Below are 24,792 nucleotides of genomic sequence, written 5' to 3'. Positions count from 1 at the left end.
ACTTCTGCAACACCACAACTTTGAATTTAATGGATGTTAGAAATTACTAGCATTTTTATTTTTAATAATAACAAAATATGATTATTTATAATAGTGTTATTACAAATTTGCTACATTATTACCGTTTATTAAGTTATGTTGTTCTATCAGATCATTGTTAAAATTTTAACCATTTAATCTGGTAGGGAAAAATATTTTCATTTTACAGTACCCTCACTAAAAAAGAAAACCTGGCAGATTCTCGCGAGAGTTTCAGTGACCGTGCGCTGATGTTCTCTAACACTAAGCAGGAACTCGCTGGTTAGCTCCCGCGAAGCGTGACTGCTGTAAAATTAGAAACGCTGCTTTTATTTTCGTGACTGCAAATACGTATTCAGGTAAATATTTTGAGCTAAAGGCGTCAGAGAATCACTTGACTCGTTTCAAAGGTGAGCGGCGGATCGCTCCGTTTCTGTTAGCTTGCTAACATATGCTAACACATCCGCAGGTTTCGGGTCAGAGGAACCAGGAAGTTCTGCAGAACCAGCGGAGGCCTTAAGGCTTTCTTCGCTCCCCTGAGCGTTAATCTGTTTTAACGAAACCCGTCTATCGGAACAAATAGAGGTAAGGCTGGCGTTTTCTTGCCTTCATTTTTTGCTAACGGTTTGCTAAAGTTAGCTAATGCGAATGGAGGCGCGTGCAGGAAACTCGTCGAAATCGATGAATGGTTTACTGGCTCGTGTAAAAGCTGTTTAGTGATGTTTTTCTCTTTATATTTGGTACACATTGCGTAGGTAAAGATCTAACACAACACTAGTGTTTAGTTAGAAGCTGTTCTGTTTGCATCTACTTTGTTTATTCAAAAACGAGTCTAGATTTTAAAATAGTACCGAATTACAACTTAGGTTGTCTCGATCATACGTTACGTAAAGGAAACATCACACCAAACGAAAACACAAATATTAACCACTGGCATCCAATTATTTTCTAATAATCTTAGTTTGTTTTTGTTCTGATAAAAAATGCAGCTATAACGTTGTAGCTTGATTTTTAAGTGAAAAAGAAGGATATTATATTGTACAGACAACATAATAATTGTTACAGATGAGTAAAAGACCAACAAAAATAGTGTGAAGTTCTTCCTAGACCCAATCTAAGCAGTACAGGAGAAAAACTAGCAACATGCTTCCAGGCTTTCCAAGTGACTTTACCAAAAATGAAAGATTGAAGTTTTGAAGCCAGTCGTTTTTTATTTATTTTAAGGCATCCCTACTGCGCTTTTAGTTTTCATTATGCCACTTTTACCTTAAATAAAAAAAAAAAAAACCTGGGACATTTTCAATGAAATAGTTTCTGTTAAGCGGCAGTAGAAATTTACCTGAGTTGTGGGTGGGACTGTAGGTGTGGAGTAAGCCTGCCCTCGCTTCCCATCATCCATCTGTTTATGTGATCTCCCATTAGCTTTATAGCCCAGGCTTTTTACAGCCAATAAAGATGAGCTAAATTGTAGAAATAGGGCCTTTTTCTTGAATCTGTAGATTTTCATTGTATTCAATAAAAGATAAATAAATTATAGTTTACCCGCTATTAGAAAAGGGACCTTAAAGTTTAAGAACAACCCAATGATCTCAAGTCATGCAGTATAATCTGAATGTTCATTCCAGCTCTAGACAGAACCGGTTCTGCATTCATTCCCGCTCATGGTGAAATGTGATATCAGGAAAGCTAGTAAACCAGTTGTTGCAGTCCGTTTGTAGGAGAATTCAGTCAGACCATCATATGCTGCCATTGTTCTCCTGTCCAGACATCTGTTTCTGTTTTGAAGCTGATTTGATAACCAAAAAAAAGTTTAGCCAAAATCTCGTGTGATCACTTGGTTACAAGCTAAGACAGTTTTTTTTTCTTTTCTGCTAATAAATCCCACAAATTACTTTGAAAAAACAAGATTTGTAGATGTATATAATCACCGTCATATAATGATCAATTGTAATTTTTTTTGTTTTAAACCTGGCCATATTTAATATCTTAAACAATTAGATTTTGCAGTTTCACATAATGGTCAAATCAAATGAACTCTAAAATTGGAATGGGGTCATTTGTTGACATAGTCATCCAATCATGAGTTCCAAATCAACCAGTGGTGGTGAATTAAAGGTCCCACTTTGATTAAAATTGTGTTCTTAACATGCCCTTGTGGTATTTTTCGGATAATGGAGGACATAAATAAGCAAAATTAATCTTAAAATTACATTTCTGGATCCTGCGGAGATTATTAATACTTTGGATTACTTCTCTTTTTTTAATTTAAATCAGTGGATGAAAAAAAAAAAAGATTGTATTTTTGGCACGGGGCACAAGCTCCCTGCTCTGCTCCACAACGGTTTGGGGAAGGGGGCGGTGTTGCTCTGCACAAACAATCCTGCCTTCAACTCAGACAAATCTCATGTGAATTACTGTCGCTCTGTAGAAACTGTCCTTGAAAAGGACAATTTTATCAAGTTTGGTTGAAAACTGCATAATCATAATAATAAAAAAAAACCTCTGTGAGCACTTTTTATAATGGATCAAAAGATGATCGGAGTGGGACTTTAACACTAATTGTTTCCCTGTAAATGTGTCGTCTGTTGGGTTTGATGTTCTCCTGCCCTGTCAAAGAAATGTTGTGTAGGAAGCTGAAACCTGATTTCTTCAGATTTGTTAAATATAAGTAAATATAAACAAATTTAGTGTTTTTTACGTCTTGTTTTGGCCTTTTAGAGTTTTTTAGTTGCTGTTTGTTTGAATGACGTGAGGTTTGCTTAGAGAAACCTTCTGATGATGTCGGGGTTGAGGCTGTTGATGGGTTCATGGCAACTGTTGTCCTGCAACTGTGAAGGTAAACAGAGCGTGTGAAAAGGTCTCTTATACCGGGGCAGTTTCAGGCTTTAACACCAGTTTAGCATCAGTCTCTCTTCAGGTAACCATGGTTACACCCTTTCTTAAGAAACCTGTCAAAGAAAAGATTAGTATGTAAAATTGTGCTTTTTTTTCAAGGTTGCTCTCTGGAGTAAAAGCAGACACTCGGCTTTTAAAAACATCTGGATGACAGTAGTTCTGGTTCCCATGTGTGCGAGTAGTGGGGCAACTTTTTATTTATTTGTTTTCATGAATGGTTAGAAGACCAGGATCTATGGTATCCTGGTTTCCCTGAAACCATCCGTTTCCCTGCTGTTTGCTAAAGTTAATGTAAACACTTTCAGAATTCCTGCTCTCATTCCTGCTTTAAAACGGTTCATCCTCCTCGCTTCTGCAGTGATGTTTTTCTGCTCAGAGGACCGACTCACGTCCAAGGTCAAAGTTCATGTGTTATAAAGGGAGGCCAGCGCTGGTTTGTGTGACAGCTTCACTTCCTTCACTCCTCTTTAGTTAATCATTCCCAGAGTTTGGAGTTTTCTTCTGGGTCAAGTAGAGATGGGCTCTTGTGAGCGCGCTCAGTCAGATTGAACATTTACAGAGACGAAGGGTTTAGCTGTACACCCCTATGATGTTCAGTTTCACTTTTCTTTTTTTTTTTTTAATTGCCTAATTTTTCAACTGGCAGGTCTGGTTCTATCTCTGTACAGGGACTCATGGTTCTGATGGATCCAACAGAAATTCTTTAAAAAAAGTGTCACACTTTTAGTTTACGAGTCTCTCAGCTGGTAGTTTTTTCCTGCAAGCTTGAACAGCACTTGTGTGTGTGCTGGTTTGGTTGCAGGTCTGTTTGTTGTCTTGTGTTTGCCCGACCTTTGCTTCCCCCTTCACTCGTGTTCCAGCCGCCCCCAGAACCCGCTCCGTTATTCACAGAACTCTCTCTCCCATCCCAAGGAGAGCCGCGTTCGTTCCGACCCGAGCACAAAACATGTCGAAGGCTCCGGATTCTCCGTCCAGACTCCGCTCCAGATCCCGGTCCAGGTCGTACTCCAGATCCAGATCTAGAAGCCATTCCCGTTCTAGGTCCAGAAAGCGCCGCTATAGGTGAGTCCAGTTCTGTGTTTGAAGAGATTGGTTCTGATTAGACTCGTGGATCGGGTCAGGATCTTCTATTGGGAGTTTATGTGAGCTTCAGGTTTTAGTGTGTCAGTCTCCACCCTGTTCTCCCAAAAACATAAAGGTTCTCCAGTTCATATCAGTCCATTCACTCATTTGATCAGAAGTTTAGTTTCCTTCATCTACACGTTCTGCAGGTTTTATTTTGAAAATCCAAAGAATTCTTTATTTTTCTCTTGAACACAAACACTTCCTGTCTGCTGGATTCTGTTGATCTGAACTGTCTCGCCTCCTGACCTCCTCACACATACACCAAATCTGGAAACAGTATTCCGATCCAGATGTTTATGTGTGTTTGCAGCCTGTTTACACCTGATGTTTACATCCTCATGGATGCTTTCACAGAGAGTTTGGAGGTTCAAAGACTGAATCGAAAGAAACTGTTTCTGTCATGAAGTCAGTCAGCTGTTGGTCATGAAGATCTGTTCAAACCTGAAGCAGAAACCAAAGAGCAACTTCCTTTTGGTTTCTCGTCCATCTCTGGACGATGGTGGACGCTCCCTCAGTTTTGTAGGAACATCCGAGTTGTCAGCTCTGGTTTTTGTAGTGATCGTGTCTTTGTTTTATTTTTGTAAACGCTTGTTCCTTTCGCCTCGCTTCACCTCCTCCTCGTCTCCTGTCAGTTCTAGGTCTCGCTCCCGTTCCCACTCTCCGTCCTACAGAAACTATCCCTCCCGGGACTATCAGAGCAACCGAGGAGGCTTCAGAGGCTACAACCGGGGCTACCGCCGCCCGTTCCACTTCAGGGGCCGGAACCGGGGATTCTACCCCCGCGGAAACTACCATAACCGGGGAGGCGGCGGCTACGGCTACAAGTCTAACTGGCAGGGTGGCGGCGGGGGCGGTGGCGGAGGTGGTGGCGGGGGCGGCGGAGGCTGGCACGACCGCCGCCATGACCAGGAGCACCACAGTCCGAGGAGGGGGCGCTCCCGCTCCCGCACACCCAAGAAGCGCTCGGGCAGCCGGAGCCGCTCCCGCTACTCGGACCGCTCCTCGTCCGGACGGTCCCGCCACTCCAGGCGCTCCAGCTACTCCTCCAGGTCCCGCTCCTCGTCGCCACGGCACCGCAGCAGCAAAGGTCGCCGCAGCTCCAAGGATGTGAAAGACAAGCGGGCCGAAGGCTCCGCCGAGAAACCGGGACCGGCCGGGGAGGGCCGCAGCATTGAGAAAGAGTCCGGCGGGAAATGGATCGACTTCGACACCAGCCCAAAACGGGCCAGCCCAGACAGGAAGAAAGAAGACACCTCCTCCGGCCCTGAGGGCAGAGGAGGCGGATCTTCAATGTGGAAAACTGTGGGCTCTCCTTCCCCGCCCCCAAAAAGCCCCGGAAAGTCCGGACAGAGCGCCACCTTCAGCGGCTTTGGCTTCTTCTCAAAGGATGATGCCAAACCGGCAGACAACTCTGCGATTTCCGTTGCCTTTAAGAAGTACGTCCGACCCTTCTCTTGCTTTTCAGATTTTATCCTAAGAGCTTTTGAAATGTTCTCCTCTCACACTTCTTCCTTCATCTGTCAGGTTCCTTGCTGAGAACAAAAGCAAGAAGCAGGCAGCAGAGAAGGAGAGCAGCAGAGAGAAGGAGGCGCTGTCTGCAGACCGCGAGCAGGAGAAAAGTTCCAAGTCTGCCGAGATCTTCAGCGTCTCTTCCGCTGCCTACGCCGACTCTAAAGACGACAAGACCCTGCCGTTCTTCGACCCCGGAGAGGAGGAGTTCCTGAAGTCGCAGGGGCTGAAGGAGAGAGTCGTTCCGGACGACGCCGAGGTCCAGCGCACCCCCACGGCCCGAGATATCTTTGGGAAGTGGGGGGATGAGCCCAGCTTCTCCGCGTCTTACTCGTCCAAGGAGAAGGGTCGCCGAGAGGCTAACGAGCCCTCCGACGCCATGGAGGACGAGATGTACCAGGTTCGCAAGCTCTCCAAGAAAGAGGAGAAGTCCAAGAAGAAGGAAAAGAAGGAGAAGGAGAAGCAGAGGAGGAGCGCTTCCCCCGGGAAGGAGCGGCCACTCTTCCCTGGCGCCTTTCCTTCCTCAGATCCGTCGCCCGTGCGGCCGCTCTCCGCCTCCAGGGAAGACTTCGAGCTCAAATTCAGCGCTTTGGAGGAGCTGCCGAGGTACGAGCTCATCGTCCAGATCCGTATTCCTCAAAACCCGGGTCGTGGTACCGGACACTTCGTAGTTGGTGACCGTGTTCAGTGGTACCAGGCCTCAAATAATGCTAAAAAAAATACAGACAGTAATTTAGATTATATCCGTTTTGCTTATCTTTTACTACATCGGTCCATGACTTAGTCTTGCATTAAGTCGCTAGCTTCAATCGCGTGTCTTTAAGCTTTTACTCCGACCGCCAAATTAAAAGCCACAAGCTAACAACGTTAATAAAAAATAAAATGTTTTGGGGTATTTGGGAAGAAAGGAGCCGGTGAGAAAGTCATAGGTGAGTCCTTCTAACAAAACAAATATACCGTTGTTGTTCCCATGCGCCTGTTCCTGCAACATCTGGCCACTAATCTCAAACACACGCTGATAATAAAGTTTCAAACACTGTGGTTTAATATTATATTTTGAATTAAAATATTAGTTTTATGATGGCTGTTTCTCTTTATTTTGCTGTATTTTCCTGACACGGCAGAAGTTAGCCTCTGCTTTGATGTTAAAGGGAAAATCTTCATTACATTCTAATGAGTTCTACACAAAGTCTATGTTCAAACCAGTTGAAACAATATTTAATTCAACTCAAGATATGATTCATCTTTTTGCCCTAGAAAATAATCTGAGCCTGAATTGAGTTTTTATTGCTTTAATAAGCTTTTAACGAAAGAAAAAAATACAGTGTTAGCTTTAATGAATTTTGTTTAATTGAATCTTCATTATCTGTAAAATACCAGTTGACTTAAAGAAAAAAAAAAAACAACTAAATTTTATGTTGCAGCATTTTAATCTGAAAATATATTTTTTGGAAGCTTAAAAAAAAAACGCCATCTTTTGCCTCAATCGGACCAGTCTGTAGTCTAAAAACGGTTGGAAACCACTTTTCTAGATCCATCACCATGGAAACGAATCCATTTTAATAGCATCTCAACTCCAGCTTTTCTCTTTCCTCCAACATGACTCAGTTATTTGCCTGACTGCTGTCCCGTTTCCCTGCAGCTCCTCGGCCTCCAAGGACCGCCTCCTACTGAACTCCTCCAAGAAGGATCCGGAGTTCCGCTCCATTTTCCAGCACATCCAGTCGGGCCAGCTGCGCCGCAGCCCGTCAGAGCTGTTTGCGCAGCACATCGTCTCCATCGTGCATTACATCAAAGGTAGAGCGGCCGGGGCGCCGCTCGTCCCATACGGCCGGGCCGTTCCGAACACGTCGCTCACTCTTGTTTTTGTCTCCGCAGCTCAACACTTCCCTTCCTCTGACATGAGTCTGAGTGAACGCTTTGCCATGTACCAAAGAAAAGCTGCAGAGGCAGAAATGATGAAACCAAGGAAGAGCCCAGAAATCCACAGGTACCCCTCTCCACCGCCGCTGCAAAACGCCAAGTCTTTCCAGTCAACTTTATGACCACAAAAAAAAAATACATAACTTCCCACATTTGTGCCTCTGATCATCCTGTTTCCTCCACCTTCTAGGAGAATCGATGTCTCCCCCAGTGCCTTTAAGAGGCACCCTCACCTCTTTGAGGATTTGGACGAGTCGAGCTACAAGGTGACGAGCGCTTTAGACATTTGACGTGTTTGGAGTCTTGACCGAAACCGAGCAGCCGTGTTCAGCTTTTGTGCTTTTCTTTCAAAGGATGCGTATTTCTAAATCAAAAGAGCCCAATTGTGTTTAATAAGTGCCAAGAAAGCCCCCAGCCTATGAGATATGGTTATTGATTGATATGTACGAACCCGAGCAAAAAGGCTTAAGGAAGTGAATTAAGATCCAGAGTCGAAGCCTCTCAAGGGACGCTTTTCTGTGCCTTTGCCTCGTAAGTATTTTCTCCTGAGCAGAAAAACCCTGAACGTCAGTTCATGTTGATGCATGTTCGCACACACCTGCTTCACATAGCTCATGTGCTGACTCAGCAGCAGAGAACAACACCTTCATCTGTGCGTGGGCTCGTTTCACCTGCGCCCCCTCGCCTACCCCATTAACCCCCTCGTCCTCCCTCCTCCCCTTCCCCGTCTCCGCAGGATCCAGGGAAAAAGTTTAAAGGAGACGTGATGGACCTCCGCCTGGATATTGAGAGACGTAAGAGGTTTGCTGGGAGGGAACGCGACTACAAGCGCGAGGGAGGCAGGAGCCCCGAAGGCTCCCGAGGACCCAGCAGGGAACAGTCCTCTGAGAAAACCGGAAAACACCAAAAGAAGTCCAAGTACGTCCAAAGTCTTTCATTAATAAGTGCAAATTTTGTATTATTTATTCTTTTCTATTTTTCATATATAGCCACAATCAGTCTATTTTACTTTATTTAGTTATTTTACTCCATTTGTGGAGCTGTACGGACGCTGGTACCTGAATTTCCCTGAGGATTTCCAAATGGATTAATTTATTATTAATTTTTTTTATTCAATTTTATTGTAAAAACACTTCGGCCATAAAATTGCCTTAATTTAGCATCTACATATGAGGAAAAACAGAAACAAAATATTTTTTAGAGCTAGAAATAAATTCAGAGGTCAAAGGGTTAAATATCTACAATAGTTTTAACTGTTATGTTTTCTACTTCTTTTACTTTAGACACACAAGTTCCTTTCAAAATAAAATGCCCCCTCTGTCCAACAAGATTCTCCTTCTGCAGCAGATTTACTTCAATTAAAAATACAATAGTCAAACATGACGATTTCATTGGTGACATTGATTTAAAATCCAATATATAAAAAAAACTATACTTGTTAATACAAATATATCAACTAAGGACCTAATCTGATAAAAAATGTGTTTTTAACATGTTCTTGTGGCATTTTTCTGATAATAAAGGACATCTTTAAAGAAAATTAGGATTAAAACTGCATTGTTGAGTGTTTTTTTTATTAAAATCTTGGCAAATTAGGAGCTAGAAATACAGTTTGAAAAAGCTTTTAGTTGTTGCGTCCAACTCGTTTGTTTTCTTTGTCTGAGCTGAAATCTGTACAGCCTGATGGCTCTAATATCGCTCGCCATTTTTGTTGCAGCGGTAATGTTGTGTTGGAGTTGAGAGGGGCTGTAAGCTAACAGGAGAGCATATAAACAAAGAGATGACGGGAACTCGGTGCAGGCTTACTTCTGCTCCAACAACAGAAATCCTGTCATCTCAAGCTGATTTTTTTTTGGCTTAAAAAAAAAAATCAAAACACGAGTTTTAATCAGTTTGTGACTTTTACTCGTTTACGTTCGTCTGTGATTTTTCGGGAGTTTTGAAAGGATCTGCTGAGTGGCTGACCTCAAATCTGCTATTGGAAGAGTGAATGCAGACGACTGTTTCCTTAGTTTGTAAAAGTTTCTCCAGGGTTTCAATGGTTAAAGAGTGCAAACATTCAGATCCTCCATTTTACTTGTGTTGATAAAAACGAAAACCAAAAAATCAAACCCAAGCCTTAAATCTACAACTCCCGGTGGAGTTCTATAATCTGGTTTCAGTGCCGGTTCTGTCCAGACGTTAACGAGTTCTTTGTTTCCTGACAGGAAAAGTAAGAAGAAGAGGGACCGCTCTCCATCTTCCTCCTCCTCCTCTTCCTCCCCGTCCCCTTATCCTCCTCCTTTCAGGGGCAAAGAGTATGTTGGGGAGGGGATGGAGCACCCAGAGGAGAACTACGGTCACCCGCGCTATCCTCCGAGGGACTATGGGGGCCCCGGAGAGAGAGGCCCCCGAGATTACGAGGGCCACATGGCAGAGAGAGGAAGAGGCCGAGGATTTGTGAGTTCCATCTGCAGTTCTTCCTCATGGTGATGATGATGATGATGATGGTGGTGGTGTCTGTTAGTGTCTGTTAGCATCTCAAAAAGTTCTGATCCCATCACTGTCTGAACAGGGAGAATCCCGGACAAACCCCCGTTTTTCTGGTTTCAGTTCCCCAGGATCCGAGGAAGAGGCTGGAGCAGAGGGAATTATCCTGGCAACAGTAATGGAAACCCCGCCAATATGAACCCTCCGGTTCGCCCCCCCGAGGAGGAGTGGGACCCAGAATACACCCCCAAGAGCAGGAAGTATTACCTGGTGAGTTCTGCTCCAAGGGAAGTTCATGTACGTTAGAGCTGGAGCTTTCTATAGATCCAGCAGGGGGCAGCAGAGCGCCAACATGGAACAGTTCCTAAAACTCTGCAGTGGAAGAGAAGAACTTCATCAACTACAGATGTCACTCCTTCCTTTCAAATGTTTCATTTTTTAATCTTGGGGTTCCACAGGTCAGTGTTTGTAGCCTCTTTAGCTAATTTACAATACATGTCCATAGATTATATATTTCATTTTTAAATGAGTAAAAAAAAAAGTTAGTTATTCACAAACAGCTGAGCACTTGATAAACACACATAACAAGCTAAACTGGCGTTCATTCTTTGGAGATGATTTCCTTGGGACTGTTTGGAGTTTCCCTCAAAGGCTAATGTTCTTCCTTTCCTGTTTTTCTTGTTTATCAAGTAACTTTTTTTTGATAAGGACAAACACAGATGAAGTTTTTGATGTTGAACCGGACTTATTTAGTCAAACTCCCTAAAGCAATGGTTTTATCAACCATTGAAGGCTAACTCTTATTATTCATAGTCCCCAGCATAGTGCCCTGAGGGATCCCTTATTTAATTGACGCACGTTTCCTGTTTTCAGCACGACGATCGCGACGGAGAAAAAACTTGGATTGACAACCGTGGCCGAGGCCGTGGCTCCTTCCCGCCCCGCCGCGGCCGCTTTGTGTACCGGAAGGGGGGCAGCAGCCCCAAGTGGGCCCACGACATGTTCCAGGGGGGCGAGGAGGGCGAGCTGGTGGACGAGGGGGGCGAGGGGGAGCAGAAGGAGGGCAAGGGCGGGGCCGAGGGCCTTAAGCCATGAAGCCGCCGCCCCCTCTCCTCCCCCGACGGTTGAATCGTGTTTGTGAGTGTAGACGAGACGCGCCGTTACTGTGAGAGTTTTAGATTTCCTTCTTTTTAACCGTCAAAGCTTCATCTTCCTTCCTGCAAATAAAACGCTCCGTGCCTTAGAGGAGGAGAGCGCCCGAAGGCTTTCATCTGTCGTTCACCCGGATCCGCGGGACCAATCATCAGCCGCCTCCATCCGACAGGAGCGTCAGTCCTGTCCAGCAGCCTGAGCTCACCGTGTGTGCACGTGTGCTTGTGCACGTAGCAGTACATTTTCTCTGGTTTGTTTTGGGTTTAGCGCCGTGTCTTTAGATGAAAACGGTTTGGAAATGTGTCACATGGGAGTTTTCGTGAAGCCGCAGTTTTAAAAAAAAACAAAACAGTCTGAAAACGTGAAGATTTGTCTGAAGATTAACAGAACGGGAAAACTGCATGGATCCAAGACTCAGTTTTTTTCATTTTTACTGTTCATGCTTTGAATTAACTGTAATTTTCAATAAATCTCTCTGTGATTCAGAACTTTTTCTCTGACCCTTCCTACTAAAATATGAGAAAATGTCACTTTCACGTTAAAAATCTAAATTAAAACCTTTTCAGATTAAAACAGATTCAGAGATGAAGGTGACGTTTTATTTTCTTAAATCCTGAACTTCCTGTTGGAGTTTAGTTTGTCCACAGCACCATCATGAGGAGCCGTGAAGCATTGAAGGGGATTTTTACTGCTTGTCTTTCATTTCCTGTTGTTGAAAATGATAGAATTCATGTGGAAACATTAAATTATGTTTTTAAGTTTCTGAAACATTAAATAAATTATTTGATTGTAGCTTTGGCTCACCTCATCAAGCGACCTGAATATTTGATTCCTGATATTTTCTAGTAGAAAACATTAAAAAAAAAGGTTATTTTGTTTTAAGGCTGCCACATATTTAAAACTTGGTAACTCTCACACTTAAATTGTTTTTTTAAATAAATTAAACTGACTCAATTTTCATTTTATTCAATTAGCGACAAATTAATTTACTAAATTTATTATTTTCTACTGTCATCTGCAGCATTTCAATAACCTCTTGAGTGTCTCTAGTCCCGACAGCCGCATCACATAAAGGTCCAATAAACACTCTATTAATAAAATATTTTTATCTAAAAGATAACTAAAGTGCATTTTTCCTGGTGGAGTAAACATAGCGGCCTCCAGGCCCAGAATCCCTCGTTTGGCTGGAAAACACAGGAAGTCGTCAGCCTCCTGGGATGTGGCGGCGGGATGGGAACTTCTGTGGAGCGGTGGGGGTCAGCGACCCCGGTAAAAAACCAAACAAACAGTAACGTGGGGGAGGACAGGAAGTGAGGGGCTGGTCCACACAAACTGGAAAACTGTGAAAGTGACATTTCCATCACTGAGCTGATGTAGACTCAGTGAATCGCATTATCACCAATGTGAGAGTTTTGATAAAACTACCACAGTACAGATTACTTTTTATTTCTCCAAAGTAATCCCTAACATTATAATATTATTATATAGAATAAAGACACAATGAGAACAAGTTTAATAAAAGCCTTTTATTTTTCTGCAATTTAAATGTATAAAAAAGTAAATAAATTTAATTTAGTTTGATTTACAAAGTCACATATTTAAAACATATTACCTTTTCTTAGAAAAGTAAATTGCTGACATATATTTTTTCTTTTTTAAAGCATTTTTTTAGACATTTTTTAAAACAATGACCATTCACTCTAGAGATTTAGAGCATTGATAGACTTTTTTTATTTGATGCAAGTGAATATGTTTGATCCACAAACCTTTAAACGTCTCATTAAAACACATATCCCTGTACTGAGGGAAATCCAAGCCTGTTTGGTTCTTTGGAAAGATTTTTTTTCAATTTCTGCCCGGCAACCGGAGATTTTATGGACTTTTATCTTCTTCTTCAAAAAAAAGTTAAATAATTAAATGTTATACAATATCTGGTCTCTATTTTATTTTAAGATCATTTTTATCTTTTTTTTTTTTTTAAAAAAAAAACAAATTCAGCTAAGATACTTAGGCAGCTTTAGTATTTTTGCATTTTATATTTATTATTTCATTTAATTTTAGCCAACAATTTTGGATTTCCTTCCGCTAGTTTAGCCTCTACTGTTTATTTCAGCATCTGTTAGAGTTTATATCAGAGTTAAACTTTATTTATCTTCCTTTAACATTTGCCATGTTTCACCTCTTTAGCTAACTTAGCATAAATAGCATTAATTTTGCAATGTTTCAAACATTTAAAGCTCATTTCACCTCGTGTGTTGGAACGTTCATAGAGTGAAGACTTAAAAACAATTAAATTATGACAATTGCATGTCTGTTGATGCAGCAAGAAGATTTAAAAACGGAAACTTTTATCTAGTTTGTAATGAGAGTTTATGACGTCATTGGGAATTCAAGATGGCCGCCAAACAGGAGAAATTGTTTTAATAAAGTATTTTTGAAGATTTCTTGGAATAAAATTACATTCATTTTGTAACTATAGATAGTTATTTATTTATTTTTTTTGCATTCAAGGGATTTTCAAGATATTTTCTTTGTGAAGTCATAACAGGAAAAAGTCTTAAACAAGTTGCTTTTAAGGGAGGTTTTTAGAACCTAAATCTTAACAGGTTGGATATGAAAAGAATTTATATTCGATACATAAATCATGTGACCAGTCTTCTAGTTCTACCTTCTTTGACGTAGGTTAGCGCCCTCTGCTGGAAAACTAAACCACCCACCCAGGGGTGGAGCTTCAAGGGGCCCACCTAGTAAAACACATGCCCCCCAATTTTTGAGTGAATATTATTATTGTTCAGAAAAATTAAGAAGTCATCAATACAAGAATTACTAATGCTGAAAGAAGCCTTAAATAAATAAAACTGTTTGAAATACATATTTTTGATCCAAAGCCCCCCCTTCCTGCCCTCAGATAAAGTGTTCTAGCTTCGCCCCTGTACACACCACAACATCCTGGAAAAAAAAAAAAAACTGCCGAATGACCAACATGAGTTTAAGAATACAGCAAGGACACGTGCAGGAGGTCACAAAGAAGCACAAGAACATGAAAAGAAGTGTAGTCCTCGCTTGAGGCTAAAGTTCATGATTCAACTGACAGAAAGAGACTTTTGGAGCAAAAAGAAACCATGAAAGTTCAAGGAGAAAAGCTGCTAAGGAAAAAAAACACAGAAAAATCCACAAATTTCTAAACAAAAGATGATAAAAAAAATATGAACTTTTTGGAACTTCTTTTTGGACCAAAAAAAAAACAAACTTTTCGAAGAAGTGTCAAACACGGGGGAGGGAGTGTGATGTTTGGAGCTCTGCACCAGAATGGGTTAACATGATGGTTTTGATCCATCATTCAAAAAATGTTTATCAGAATATCTTCTCCTGCTGGTTCCGTCTTTGGGTCTCCTCGTGGAGCTGACATCTTCACCTCGGTTTCTTCAGAAACACTGTTCCTCTGTGGAAACAGCAGAGGTCTCCGGCAAGCCGTCCTCTCCTCCTTGGTTCTGTCAGCAGTAATGGACCCGCCCGATGGTTCCGGTTCCTGTGACCAGGATGTCCGGCTGTCCGTTCCTCCAGATCTCCCGGACGATCCGCTCTCGCTCCTCCAGACGCCGCGCCTTCTCCAGCTCCTCCGCCGAGGCGAACACGTTCACGCTCCTCAGCGTGCCGTTTGATTGGCTGCTGCGGTCGCTCAGGGCAACCCCCGTCGTCTTGGGGTCTTCTTCTTCTTCTTCATCCTCCTCCTCTTCTTCTTCGCTGGACTCCTTCAGTTGCCTCCTCTCAGGAGATGAAGGAGGTTTCCTGCGGCGGCGAGTCCTGCAGGCGATGCCACCCACCAGGAGGCAGAGCGCCATGAAGAGGCCGAAGGAGACCCCCATCATGAAGTAGAGAGCAAAGCTCTCCGGATTCGCTGAAGAACAAACAACATTTATTCAGGAGCCGAAACAAAACACGCAGAACCAAAAATAAAACTAATAATAATAACTGTGACCCCAGATTTGACCTCCTGCTGGAGTCTGCAGACGTAAAGTACATCCATAGTATTTCACAAAGATTTAGACCAGGGGTGTCAAACATGTGACCCGCGGGCCGGATCAGATGGTTTAATCCAGCCCGGTCACGATGAGAAGAACATTAAGGCTGTGAAAGTTGGTGTGTTAATGATAAATAAATCATAATTAATGCTTAAACATTTATTAACGCCATCAGGCCTCCTGCCCTGCAGCGTAATAAAACTCTGTCTAAATAAACGTTTTACATTCTGTAATTGAGATTTTATGAAATTAAAGAGATAATATGGTATTTATTTGTAGTTTTTGGACAAAAATAATCTTTTATTTTAATAAATAAGATGGAGAACGAACGTCGATCTGACGTAGTATTATTTTTATTTTGGGATGGGGACCTACATGAATTTTCCACAAAATTGCGGAAACTCCATGGTTCTCCGTGAAAGCCCCGCCCACCGATGTCACGGAAGGCGAGCAGTTCAGAATGGACAGACACGCCCCCACCTGTGAGCAGATTCCAGTCAAGCCGACCTGAAATCCAGCTGGATCAAAATCCCCTCAAAAATAGTTTTATTGTTTTTCACAAACACAATAAAGACAATTTATGAGAAAAAAAAAGAAAAAGCTGAAAAAAAGTAGAATTCCAGTAAAAAAGTTAAATAGACAGCAATGCTCTAAGGGGAGAAATTCTTATTTTTTAGGCTGCCTGGTAGCTGTAGCCACACAGCCAGACAAGAAAGATCACATCATGGAGCCGTGAGGTCTGTGATGCTCCTCTATCAACAGAAATACATGTGGCCCAAACAAATCTGTGACTTTAACCTGCATTTATTTTTAGTATTTTCATTCAAAAACACGTTGATTAGTTTGTTGGGAAATATTATTCTTCCGGTTTTTGTAAAAATACACCTAAAACTTTCATTTATTAAGCATTTTGGGGGTTTCCACTACAAAATGAATACAATTTTTCCAGATGGAATTTTCTGTTTTTGCATGATTTTATGTTTAGTGTGTGAATACAACATGGAAAAAGCGATAATAAAGGGAGTGTCACATAGGTGCAGTTTAATTTAAATGATACCAAACAAGCAAGGAGGTAGTCTTTGAAATTGAAAATACAGAAATAAATTCAAAAGTAGACAAAAAATAAGTTTTAGGGCCTTAAAAGTTTAAAATTAAACGTCCTAAATGAACAATTTTGCGTGAGATTTCATATTCTGATTATTTGCAAATAGTAAGTGGCCGGCAAATACTGTAAAAAAAATAATTGTGATCAATTTTTTCCAGATTTTCAATTAATTTGTTATTTTTTTTCCCAACATATAAAGATGTTGTAAAACAAATTAATCTTTCTGTGGTGAGTTATGGTTGAAATGACCACAATGCGCAATTCCGCCACTAGGGGGAGCAAGGGAAACACAAGACGGCAAACAAGAGATCAGGAAATAAACGTCATAAACAAAGTAATAATGAGAGATTAGGCTACTAGGTTGTTTGATGCATTTTTTCCAGCTGAGAAAAACAGAACAAGTTGACCATAGGTTATTTTGCTATCATATTACTAGTCCGGCCTACTTGAGATCAAAGGGGTTGAACCAAAATGAGTTTGACACCCCTGATTTAGACCCTAAAAGAGAGCAAACCCTCATCAGTCTCTGAGTTTCAGGCTTTTTGTGGCTGTCCGTCGCCTCAAATAGCTTAAAAAAACCCTCTAGGGATCCTTTTAGCTCTTTTCCCCCCACAGTTGAACAAACTGACCTTTGATGTGGGCGTAGGTGGCCATGCTGTTGCTCAGCAGCTCCATGTCCCTCTTCACCGGCTCCATGATGGCCCGCCGGGGTTCACAGCATCTCCTCCTGTGGAGGAAGAGTGGAGCAGATGTTCTCTTCAAGTTTGTCTGGACTTTAGAAAGTTTAAAGTCATGTGAATTTGCGTAGCGACCCCGCCCCCCTTCCTTTCACCCATAAATCTCTCCCACTAGTTTGCAACTCCAACCTAACATTAGCGGTGCATCAAAAATGATGAGCAATATCAGAACTATCCGGCTGTACAGTTTTGAGACAGATGCTAGCTCAGATGAGTAAACAAAGACGTTCATGGATCTATTCATGAGAGAAAGGCAGCAACAACATGTTAAAAACACACCAAAAACACAGTTTTATTATCAGAGCGGGTCTTTCCTCTGGGAAATTCTGCTCATGTTTGATTGCAGTTTGGACTAAAAGTGTCGATTGAAGTTTCCCATCGCCTCACTTTCTTTCAACGGCAATTTTCGTGGGAATCGAATGTGTTCCCTACCCCAGGGATGATGATGTCACCCCCCTCACCCCCCAGCTATTACGTAAAGGGGGCTCGGGTCCCTCTTCCCGCCCTGATCTTTATCCCTGTGGCAGAGCTGGATTGCTCTCTTTTATTTGTTTTATGGGCAATTACAAGCTGTAGTTGCCTCGGTGGGGGTGGTGGGGGCAGTGGGAGTCCACAGACCTAAGTGACCCACCCCCCCGCCCCTGAGGAGATTCATGATGGGAACCAGAGGTCTTCGCCAAGGATGCATTTTAAGTTTACAAGAAAAAAACAAAAACTCAGCTCTGCCTGCAGTTCGTGTTTTCCACCCTCCAGACAGAAAAACATGTGGGGGGGGGGGGTTCAGTTCAGTATTTATGTAGTTTCATTCCAGCTCCACTTAGTTGCCAAAGATAGCAAACTTTTTTTTAATCCAGCTTTTTTTTTTTTTCAGCAATTAGCATCTATCTGGAGGTAACTGAAGGCCAGGGCCGGTCCAAACCGGGGGGCCCTGGGTGGGGCTGACCCTTTGAAAAAATTCTTTTTTTTAATCTGGAGAAACAAAATAATTTTTTTTGGTCCTTGAGGTGCTCTAAATTCACATCCAACCTGAACCATCAAAGTCTGTTTACACACCAAAGTATTTGATTATTGATTTTTAATAGATTTGTCAGGTGAACATTACACTAAAAATCAGTAGAGGTTCACAAACATTACAACACGGCAAAAAATAATTTCTACTGATCACCCATTGACCTGATTTTATTGGAAACCCTAAAATAAATTGTCGTTTGGTCATGTGACCCATGAGTTTGAATGGTTTCCGCTCTGTTTGTGGTTGGAGTGCCGTTCTCGGTAGCTAAAACGCAAACATCTCCGTGTTAGCCGCTCAAAACAAAACCACAACCTTTGGGAAATGTGAAGTAAACATTCAATTCTATAAAACTTATTTTCAAGTTTTTCATTCATAGGTAGACAGTAAATTAGAGTAAGGGCATTCTGCCCCCTAGTGTTCGGGAGGGTAACATCCTCGCTTTTGGATTTTTGTGTTTTGTTGTTTGTGACATCTTGCCTGTTTTTGTGTTTCAGCTCAGCAGCTGGTGTTAACACCGTGTGACACAATGACACAAAGAAAAAAACATCTTTACCTGATTAATGTGGAAGCAGTAAACATTCCTGTCGCCATGGTTACTCATCACCCAATCATGGTAACAAAATAAAATATTCATCATAGGACCTCAGATGAATGTTGGTCCAGATTTATGAGAATAAAACAACATCTCTGAACCGCAGACACCGGTTCTGCCGTCCCGCTCGGACCGGAGCCAGTGTCCCCAGCTCACACCGGGCCCGGCAGCTGGGGCTGTTTATGCCAACCCCATCAAATCCCCACACTTCCTGCGCACAAGTCCCAGAGGAAACCTGAGGCGTCTGCTGACCGTCAGACTCTCGTTCACAGTTCTCCTCTTTCATGACCACAGAGCTTCATCTGAGTTTGTTCTTTTTCAAGTTTCAGATGAATGTGACAGAAGAAAGGACAGTTTTTTTTCTCCTCACTCACCTGGTTCTGGAGGAAGCTGCACTTTATTATTAAGTCCACTGATGCAGGCGGACGCTGATCCTCAGCCTCCTCCACTGTCCTCCTCTCAGATTGTTGCTTTTCCTGGGTAAAACTGGTACTCATGCATGCCCCTCTGCCTTCAAAATAAAAGCCTCAGACTGCAGTCACCCATCTGGAGCTCCTCTGCAGGTCCGAGCCTCATCTCTGAGCGGATCCGGGACTCTGTTTGCTTTTAAGAGCGGTGGGTGGAGCAGGAAACGGCAGGGCGGCTGCGGAGGGTGTAGGGGTGCAGAGCTGTGGGAGCTCCTGGATTAACTGAGCTCTTTGTGTTTTAATCTGAGCCTGAAGGCGAGCAGAAGTGCATCCTGTTGGAGCCGCTGGCAGAAAAGTGTTGGTTCTGTTTCAGATCAGAGTTTCACAGAAGTTTGTGCGACTCGTGTGCTGGTTTGTTTGTGATGCTGACACCAGCTTTTCATTTTTCATCACAAGTTTCTGATGTTTTCACAAAAATGAAGAAATCAGTCAAAAATTTAAAGTAAATTTGATAAAGTGTCAGTAAAAAAAACGATTCTTATGTTCAGTAACCGGTCATCCATTAATGTAGGCATGCAGCCAGTCAGTCATCCATCCAGTCCTCCATCTAGGGATCTAGTCATCCATCTAGTCATTAGTCCAGTCATGCATCTGGTCATCTATCTAATCATCCAGTCATGAAAGAAGTCATCCATTCAGTCATCCAACTAGTCAATCCTTCTAGTCATCTATCTAGTCATCCAGCCATCCATCTAGTCATTTGTCTGATCATCCAGTCATCCAATCATCAGACTAGTTTTCCATCTAGTCATAAATCCAGTCATTCATCTAGTCATCTATGTAATCATTCAATTATCCATCTAGTCATCCAATCATCCAACTAGCCAATCCATCTAGTCATCTATCTAGTCATCCAGTCATCCATCTAGTCATCTGTCTGATCATCCAGTTATCCAATCATCAGACTAGTTTTCCATCTAGTCATCTATGTAATCATTCAATTATCCATCTAGTCATCCAATCATCCAACTAGCCAATCCATCTAGTCATCTATCTAGTTATCCAGTCATCCATCTATTCATCTGTCTGATCATCCATCTAGTCATCTATCTAGTTATCCAGTCATCCATCTATTCATCTGTCTGATCATCCAGTCATCCAATCATCCAACTAGTCTTCCATCTAGTCATAAATCCAGTCATCCATCTAGCCATCTATGTAAACATCCAATTATCCATGTAGTCATCCAATCAGCCAACTAGCCAATCCTTCTAGTCATTTATCCAGTCATCCATCTACACATCTGTCTATTCAACCAGTGACCCATCTAGTTATCAACCCAGTTATCTAGTCATCCATCATACATACATCCAGTTATCTAGTCATCCTTCCAGTAATCTATCTAGTCATATGTCTAATCATCCAGTCATCCATCTAGTCGTCAAATCATCCAACTAGTCATCCATATAGTCATCCATCTAGTCATCCAGTGACCCATCTAGTGTTCCATCCAGTTATCCATATAGTTATCCAGTCATCCATCCATGCAACTAGTCATCATCCCATCATTTATCTAGTCTTTCATCCAGTCTTTCATCTACTCATATTGTCATCCATCCAGCCATCCATCTATTCATTCAGGCATCTATCCAGTCGTCCATGACCTCTGAAGGAAAGAATATATCAGATATGAGAGGAAATAACCAGTTTCCACTGGTGATTTTCAGCTTGTGGAGAAGCCGCTACATTACACTGCAGAGAAATGAATATTGGATATTTGTATTTCTGATCTGGATAGATTAACAGTGCTGTAATCTGGGAGGTAGTCTAATCATGAAGAAAATCAAATAAGATCACTTAAGTAAATAAAAATCTAGTCTAAATCAGTCATTTTCAACATCAGATAAATAATGTGAGACCTCAATAACAGAAAGTTTAACCCCTCAGCTGGAATCAAAAAGTTATACTGATAGAATCTAAAATGTCAATGTAACAGAACTAATAGATATCATCTGAGTTCTTCTGCTTTTGGAACCAGACATTGAAGTAAGTGGAGACCATTTACCACAATTCTTTTTACATTAAAGGCAAACCTGGAATTACCAACTGTTGCAGTTCCTCAAATAACCACTAGAGTCTGGTTTTTCCATTGACTTTTACGTTAAATATTGATGTAAAAAAATATTTTTTTTTTGCACAGACTGAAGTCTGATGTTTATGAGATCTGTTTGTATTTTGGGGGAGGTTATATTTTTGAGCTCACATTTAAGCTTTTTTTGTCTTTATTAGCAAGTGGGTGGAGTCATGAACAAATCTCTTTGTCCTGCCCACTCATCCATTTCTGGAACTTGGCCAAAATGGGCGGAGTAAACTTAAATCAATGGCCGGCACACCTCAGGATTCATGTAAGATGAGAAAACAAATATGCAAAACAATTGAAGATATGAAATAAACATAAAGATAATATTAAGTTTTATAAATAAAATTACCTTTACCTGGTGAATCAATGTGGGCGGAGCTACATTGCCTCAAAAGAACGTAGAAGTTCAGTCGTTCCTGCAGACTCAGATTTCTGTTTTTCTGTGGTTAAAATCTCATTAGTTCCACATTGAATCCTCTAAATGTTTTTATGTTTATAGCCATCAAAAGTAGAACCTCGTTACATGAGGAGGATCTCTCTGATTCAGTTCAGTGGGATGTTCAGATGATGAAAAATCTGCGTCTTCTTCACAAGAACCTCTCATTTGAGGTCACTGATAAAGAAATGTTTTAACGGACTGAAGAGAGTTCTCGGCAGCTCGTGCCCTGCATGACACAGGAGTTGTTTGTGTGGTTTCAACGTGTTATTCTGAGAGAGGCCGTGTCGATGTGGCGTGGTCATCTTCTCGGCACAGCGGCAAACTGCTCATTATGTGGCGTGCTGTCACCCCGGCTGGTTTCACAACAGCCAGGAGAAAAACACGTCCCAGCGAGGCCGCAGACTCCGGCCGCGCCCGTCCATCTGCAGCCTCCCGTTATGTCAGGCTGTCCTCTCCCTGCTGCAGAATTCCTCAAATTCCCTGAAGTATTTGGGTCCCGGCAGCACGCGGCCTTTCCAACCCAAACAGGCTCTTCCTTTCACACCCGCGCAGGGCTCCCATTGGCCGCCGTCTCCGCCAATCCCAGCCTCCCCATGATGCAGAGGTGACTGTTTGTCCTCAGCAGACTGGCATCCTCCATGACTAATGTTTTCCTGCAGCGATTCTACACAGACAGCCTCTGTGATGCAGCAGAGCAGGTCGACACGGCGCCCCCTGAAGGTGTGTTTGCACCTGTGCTGCTCAGAAGGAGGATTGAGCTTTAAATGAAACATCTGGAACATATTAATATAAAACAAAAACCTGTCAGCCTGTTTTCTAGCTGGTGTCAGGACTCATGTTGGGAGAGCTGCAGGTGTACTCTGCTAGATGCTCACCTTTTCTCCAAGGCCCCGCCCCCAAAATAATAAAAAAAAAATGTTATTTTACAGAAATGTCCACGTTTTTCCCACACAACAAAAAAGCTGTTTCTATTGTCTTAAAAGCTCCAGAGAAACTTTGAAAACAGAAACGAAAAAGCAGGAGACTGTCGCCCCCTGTAGGCAGAAAACTGAAAGTGCATGTGAGCAATAAAATCCCAACAAGCGCTTTTATTTAGTCACGTCATTTTATTCACATCATAAAGTGTCAATTGGGTTTTGAATACCCCAAAATGCCCCACTTTGCTTTTCTTACCTTTACACATGAACATCTTAAAGGAAAAGGCCTTGAATTTTCTATGGTGACTAAAATGGGACAAAAAGGTAATCTGTTGCTGTTTCAGTATGACCAGAGCAAAATAATTAAAGGACGTAGATTGTCTTATTGTTTCACATGAAGAATATTTGATCCATCAAACTTGATTTTCCAAATTGTGATATTTTACACACATTTTTTTTTTTTTTTTTTTATACTTAAAATCGATTTTTTTTTCTTTGAAGAGATCATGAACGGACAAGGTAGAATTTATTTTAAAGTTGAAATCCTCTCCAAACATTCTATTTAAAAAAAAAAAAACTGCATATTTCGGTTATTTATCCATCGTTAAGACAATATTATTGTGAAATCAGTTTGTGAAGACAGTTGGAAAGGTCATTCCTCAGGTGGGGTCTGAACCTACAGAATTTTCCCTCAAATCGTCATTTTTTCCTCCCGCTGAACTCTTTCCTGCCCCCGCCTTCGCCGGCAAAGTTGCGTACGCGGTGGATCTTGGCCAGCTGGGTCTCTATGGTCTTCATGATGTCCACGTGGTCCGGGATGTGCACGTAGCGCACGTTCCTGCCGGTGATGAACAGGTCCTGCAGCTGGGTGCTCTGGCCCCGCCGGTTCCGGAAGAGCACGTCCTTCAGGCGGATGTTCATGAAGGCGTCCACGTTGAGCACGAGCCCCCGAGCAGAACTCTCGTCCCTCAGGTCCACCGTGGTCACCTCCCCCTGCAGACCCTGCAGCAGGACCACCATGCTGTTCTCCGCTATCGTCCGCTCGCGGATGGAGTTCACCACCTCCACCCCCACCGCAGCCTCCTCGGGTTCCATGGGATCTTGGAGCGAAGGCTGGACCAGCCCAGTGGAGGGCTCAAAGTGTGACACCAGTGACCCCCCCTCCGCAGGAAAAAAACAAACAACAAATTTTATTTTATAAATACATTTAAATAAAATATTAATATATTTTTCTACATCAGAACATTTATTTTTGGAGTTTTTGAAGCTTTTACCCAAAAATGAAGATTCTGTGAGTGTTTTAGAAGTATTTAAAAATCTATGTATAAATAATTAATAAAGAAAGAAACAAATAAATAAATAAATACATAGAGTCATCCAACAGAAGCATCCTTTGTTTGACTAACGCAGAATATTATTTCCCGTGATTCTTTGCGACATATTTTGATTTCAGAGAAAAAAAAAAACACTTCTCAACTATTTTAATATTTTCGAATTTAGCCAAATTGCTTTCTACGAATAAAAAAGAGGGAATATATCTGAGAGTTCCGAACCAACCAGAACTTAGAGGAAACGGCTCATGATGGATCAGACTTTTGGAGCAGCCGTCTATCAGCTCGGAAACATTCTGCTTTACTACCAGGATTAGGACCAGTGAGACTCACAAATGTCAAATATTATTCATTTAAATCATTTCTGTTGCAGTAAAATTAGGCATTTGCTACATTTAAACAGCAAATTTGTCACACAGCTGTCGCTACTAGGAAAGCGTGGAGGAACTAGAGTCGCTTTAAAAGCGCTTAACCTCAGAAAAGAGTAAGCTGTTAGCTTTAGCTAAACGAAGCTCCGGTAACTTTTCCGGTTATAACGCAAAAGTTGCTGAAATATTTACCTGAATATGACGATTCTGGCGTGAGTCCAATTTGATATTCCTCCAAAAAATGAAGTAAAAACCTGCAAACAAGCAACCCTGATCTACGTCTGTTTACAAAAAGTTGATTTCCCGCATTCAGACTGACGCACTATACGTACTGACGTCAAAGCCTCACAGCCAATGAATGAATAGCATATCTTTTTCCCCATTTCAAAACTTTATTTAAAACTGTCACAAAACTAACATTTGTTTTCAGTGTTTTGGGGAAGTTTTGCTAACGCTGAAACATGTGATTTGATAAAGAAAAATAAAATAAACGTTTTTTTTTTTAATGAAAATGGCATAACTTAATAATACTTTCTAGAGCTTAACAATGATATAAATAAATGATTAAGGGATAAAAAAAAAGCGCAAATAGTAACAGCCAGCTACTTCTAGGACTACTACTACTACACTA

At 41.8% G+C, this 24,792-nt stretch overlaps 3 protein-coding genes across 3 annotated transcripts; 1 reads left to right on the top strand and 2 right to left on the bottom strand.

The window, feature by feature from the left end:
• The first annotated feature begins 219 nt into the window (after window positions 1–219).
• Window positions 220–11,579, top strand: thrap3b (thyroid hormone receptor associated protein 3b). Its single transcript, XM_024299373.2, has 12 exons — window positions 220–377; window positions 488–603; window positions 3,826–3,975; window positions 4,671–5,474; window positions 5,563–6,153; window positions 7,190–7,344; window positions 7,426–7,537; window positions 7,661–7,736; window positions 8,207–8,388; window positions 9,678–9,909; window positions 10,063–10,209; window positions 10,813–11,579. Exons 3-12 carry the CDS (start codon window positions 3,860–3,862, stop codon window positions 11,032–11,034), a joined length of 2,637 nt encoding a protein of 878 aa, XP_024155141.1. The 5' UTR covers window positions 220–377; window positions 488–603; window positions 3,826–3,859; the 3' UTR covers window positions 11,035–11,579.
• Window positions 11,580–13,574: 1,995 nt separating this feature from the next.
• On the bottom strand, window positions 13,575–19,139 carry eva1bb (eva-1 homolog Bb (C. elegans)). Its single transcript, XM_024295269.2, has 3 exons — window positions 18,934–19,139; window positions 16,848–16,945; window positions 13,575–14,989 (listed from the first exon to the last, which is right to left on the bottom strand). Exons 2-3 carry the CDS (start codon window positions 16,912–16,914, stop codon window positions 14,586–14,588), a joined length of 471 nt encoding a protein of 156 aa, XP_024151037.1. The 5' UTR covers window positions 16,915–16,945; window positions 18,934–19,139; the 3' UTR covers window positions 13,575–14,585.
• Window positions 19,140–23,034: 3,895 nt separating this feature from the next.
• On the bottom strand, window positions 23,035–24,502 carry lsm10 (LSM10, U7 small nuclear RNA associated). The gene is made up of 2 exons (XM_024257837.2): window positions 24,354–24,502; window positions 23,035–23,623 (listed from the first exon to the last, which is right to left on the bottom strand). Exon 2 carries the CDS (start codon window positions 23,555–23,557, stop codon window positions 23,162–23,164), a length of 396 nt encoding a protein of 131 aa, XP_024113605.1. The 5' UTR covers window positions 23,558–23,623; window positions 24,354–24,502; the 3' UTR covers window positions 23,035–23,161.
• Window positions 24,503–24,792: the final 290 nt, after the last annotated feature.

Source organism: Oryzias melastigma, linkage group LG11 (assembly GCF_002922805.2).
Source record: "Oryzias melastigma strain HK-1 linkage group LG11, ASM292280v2, whole genome shotgun sequence".
Classification (NCBI taxonomy): Eukaryota; Metazoa; Chordata; class Actinopteri; order Beloniformes; family Adrianichthyidae; genus Oryzias; species Oryzias melastigma.
Note: the sequence above shows the minus strand (reverse complement) of the source record. Positions and strands in the feature narration are given on the sequence as shown.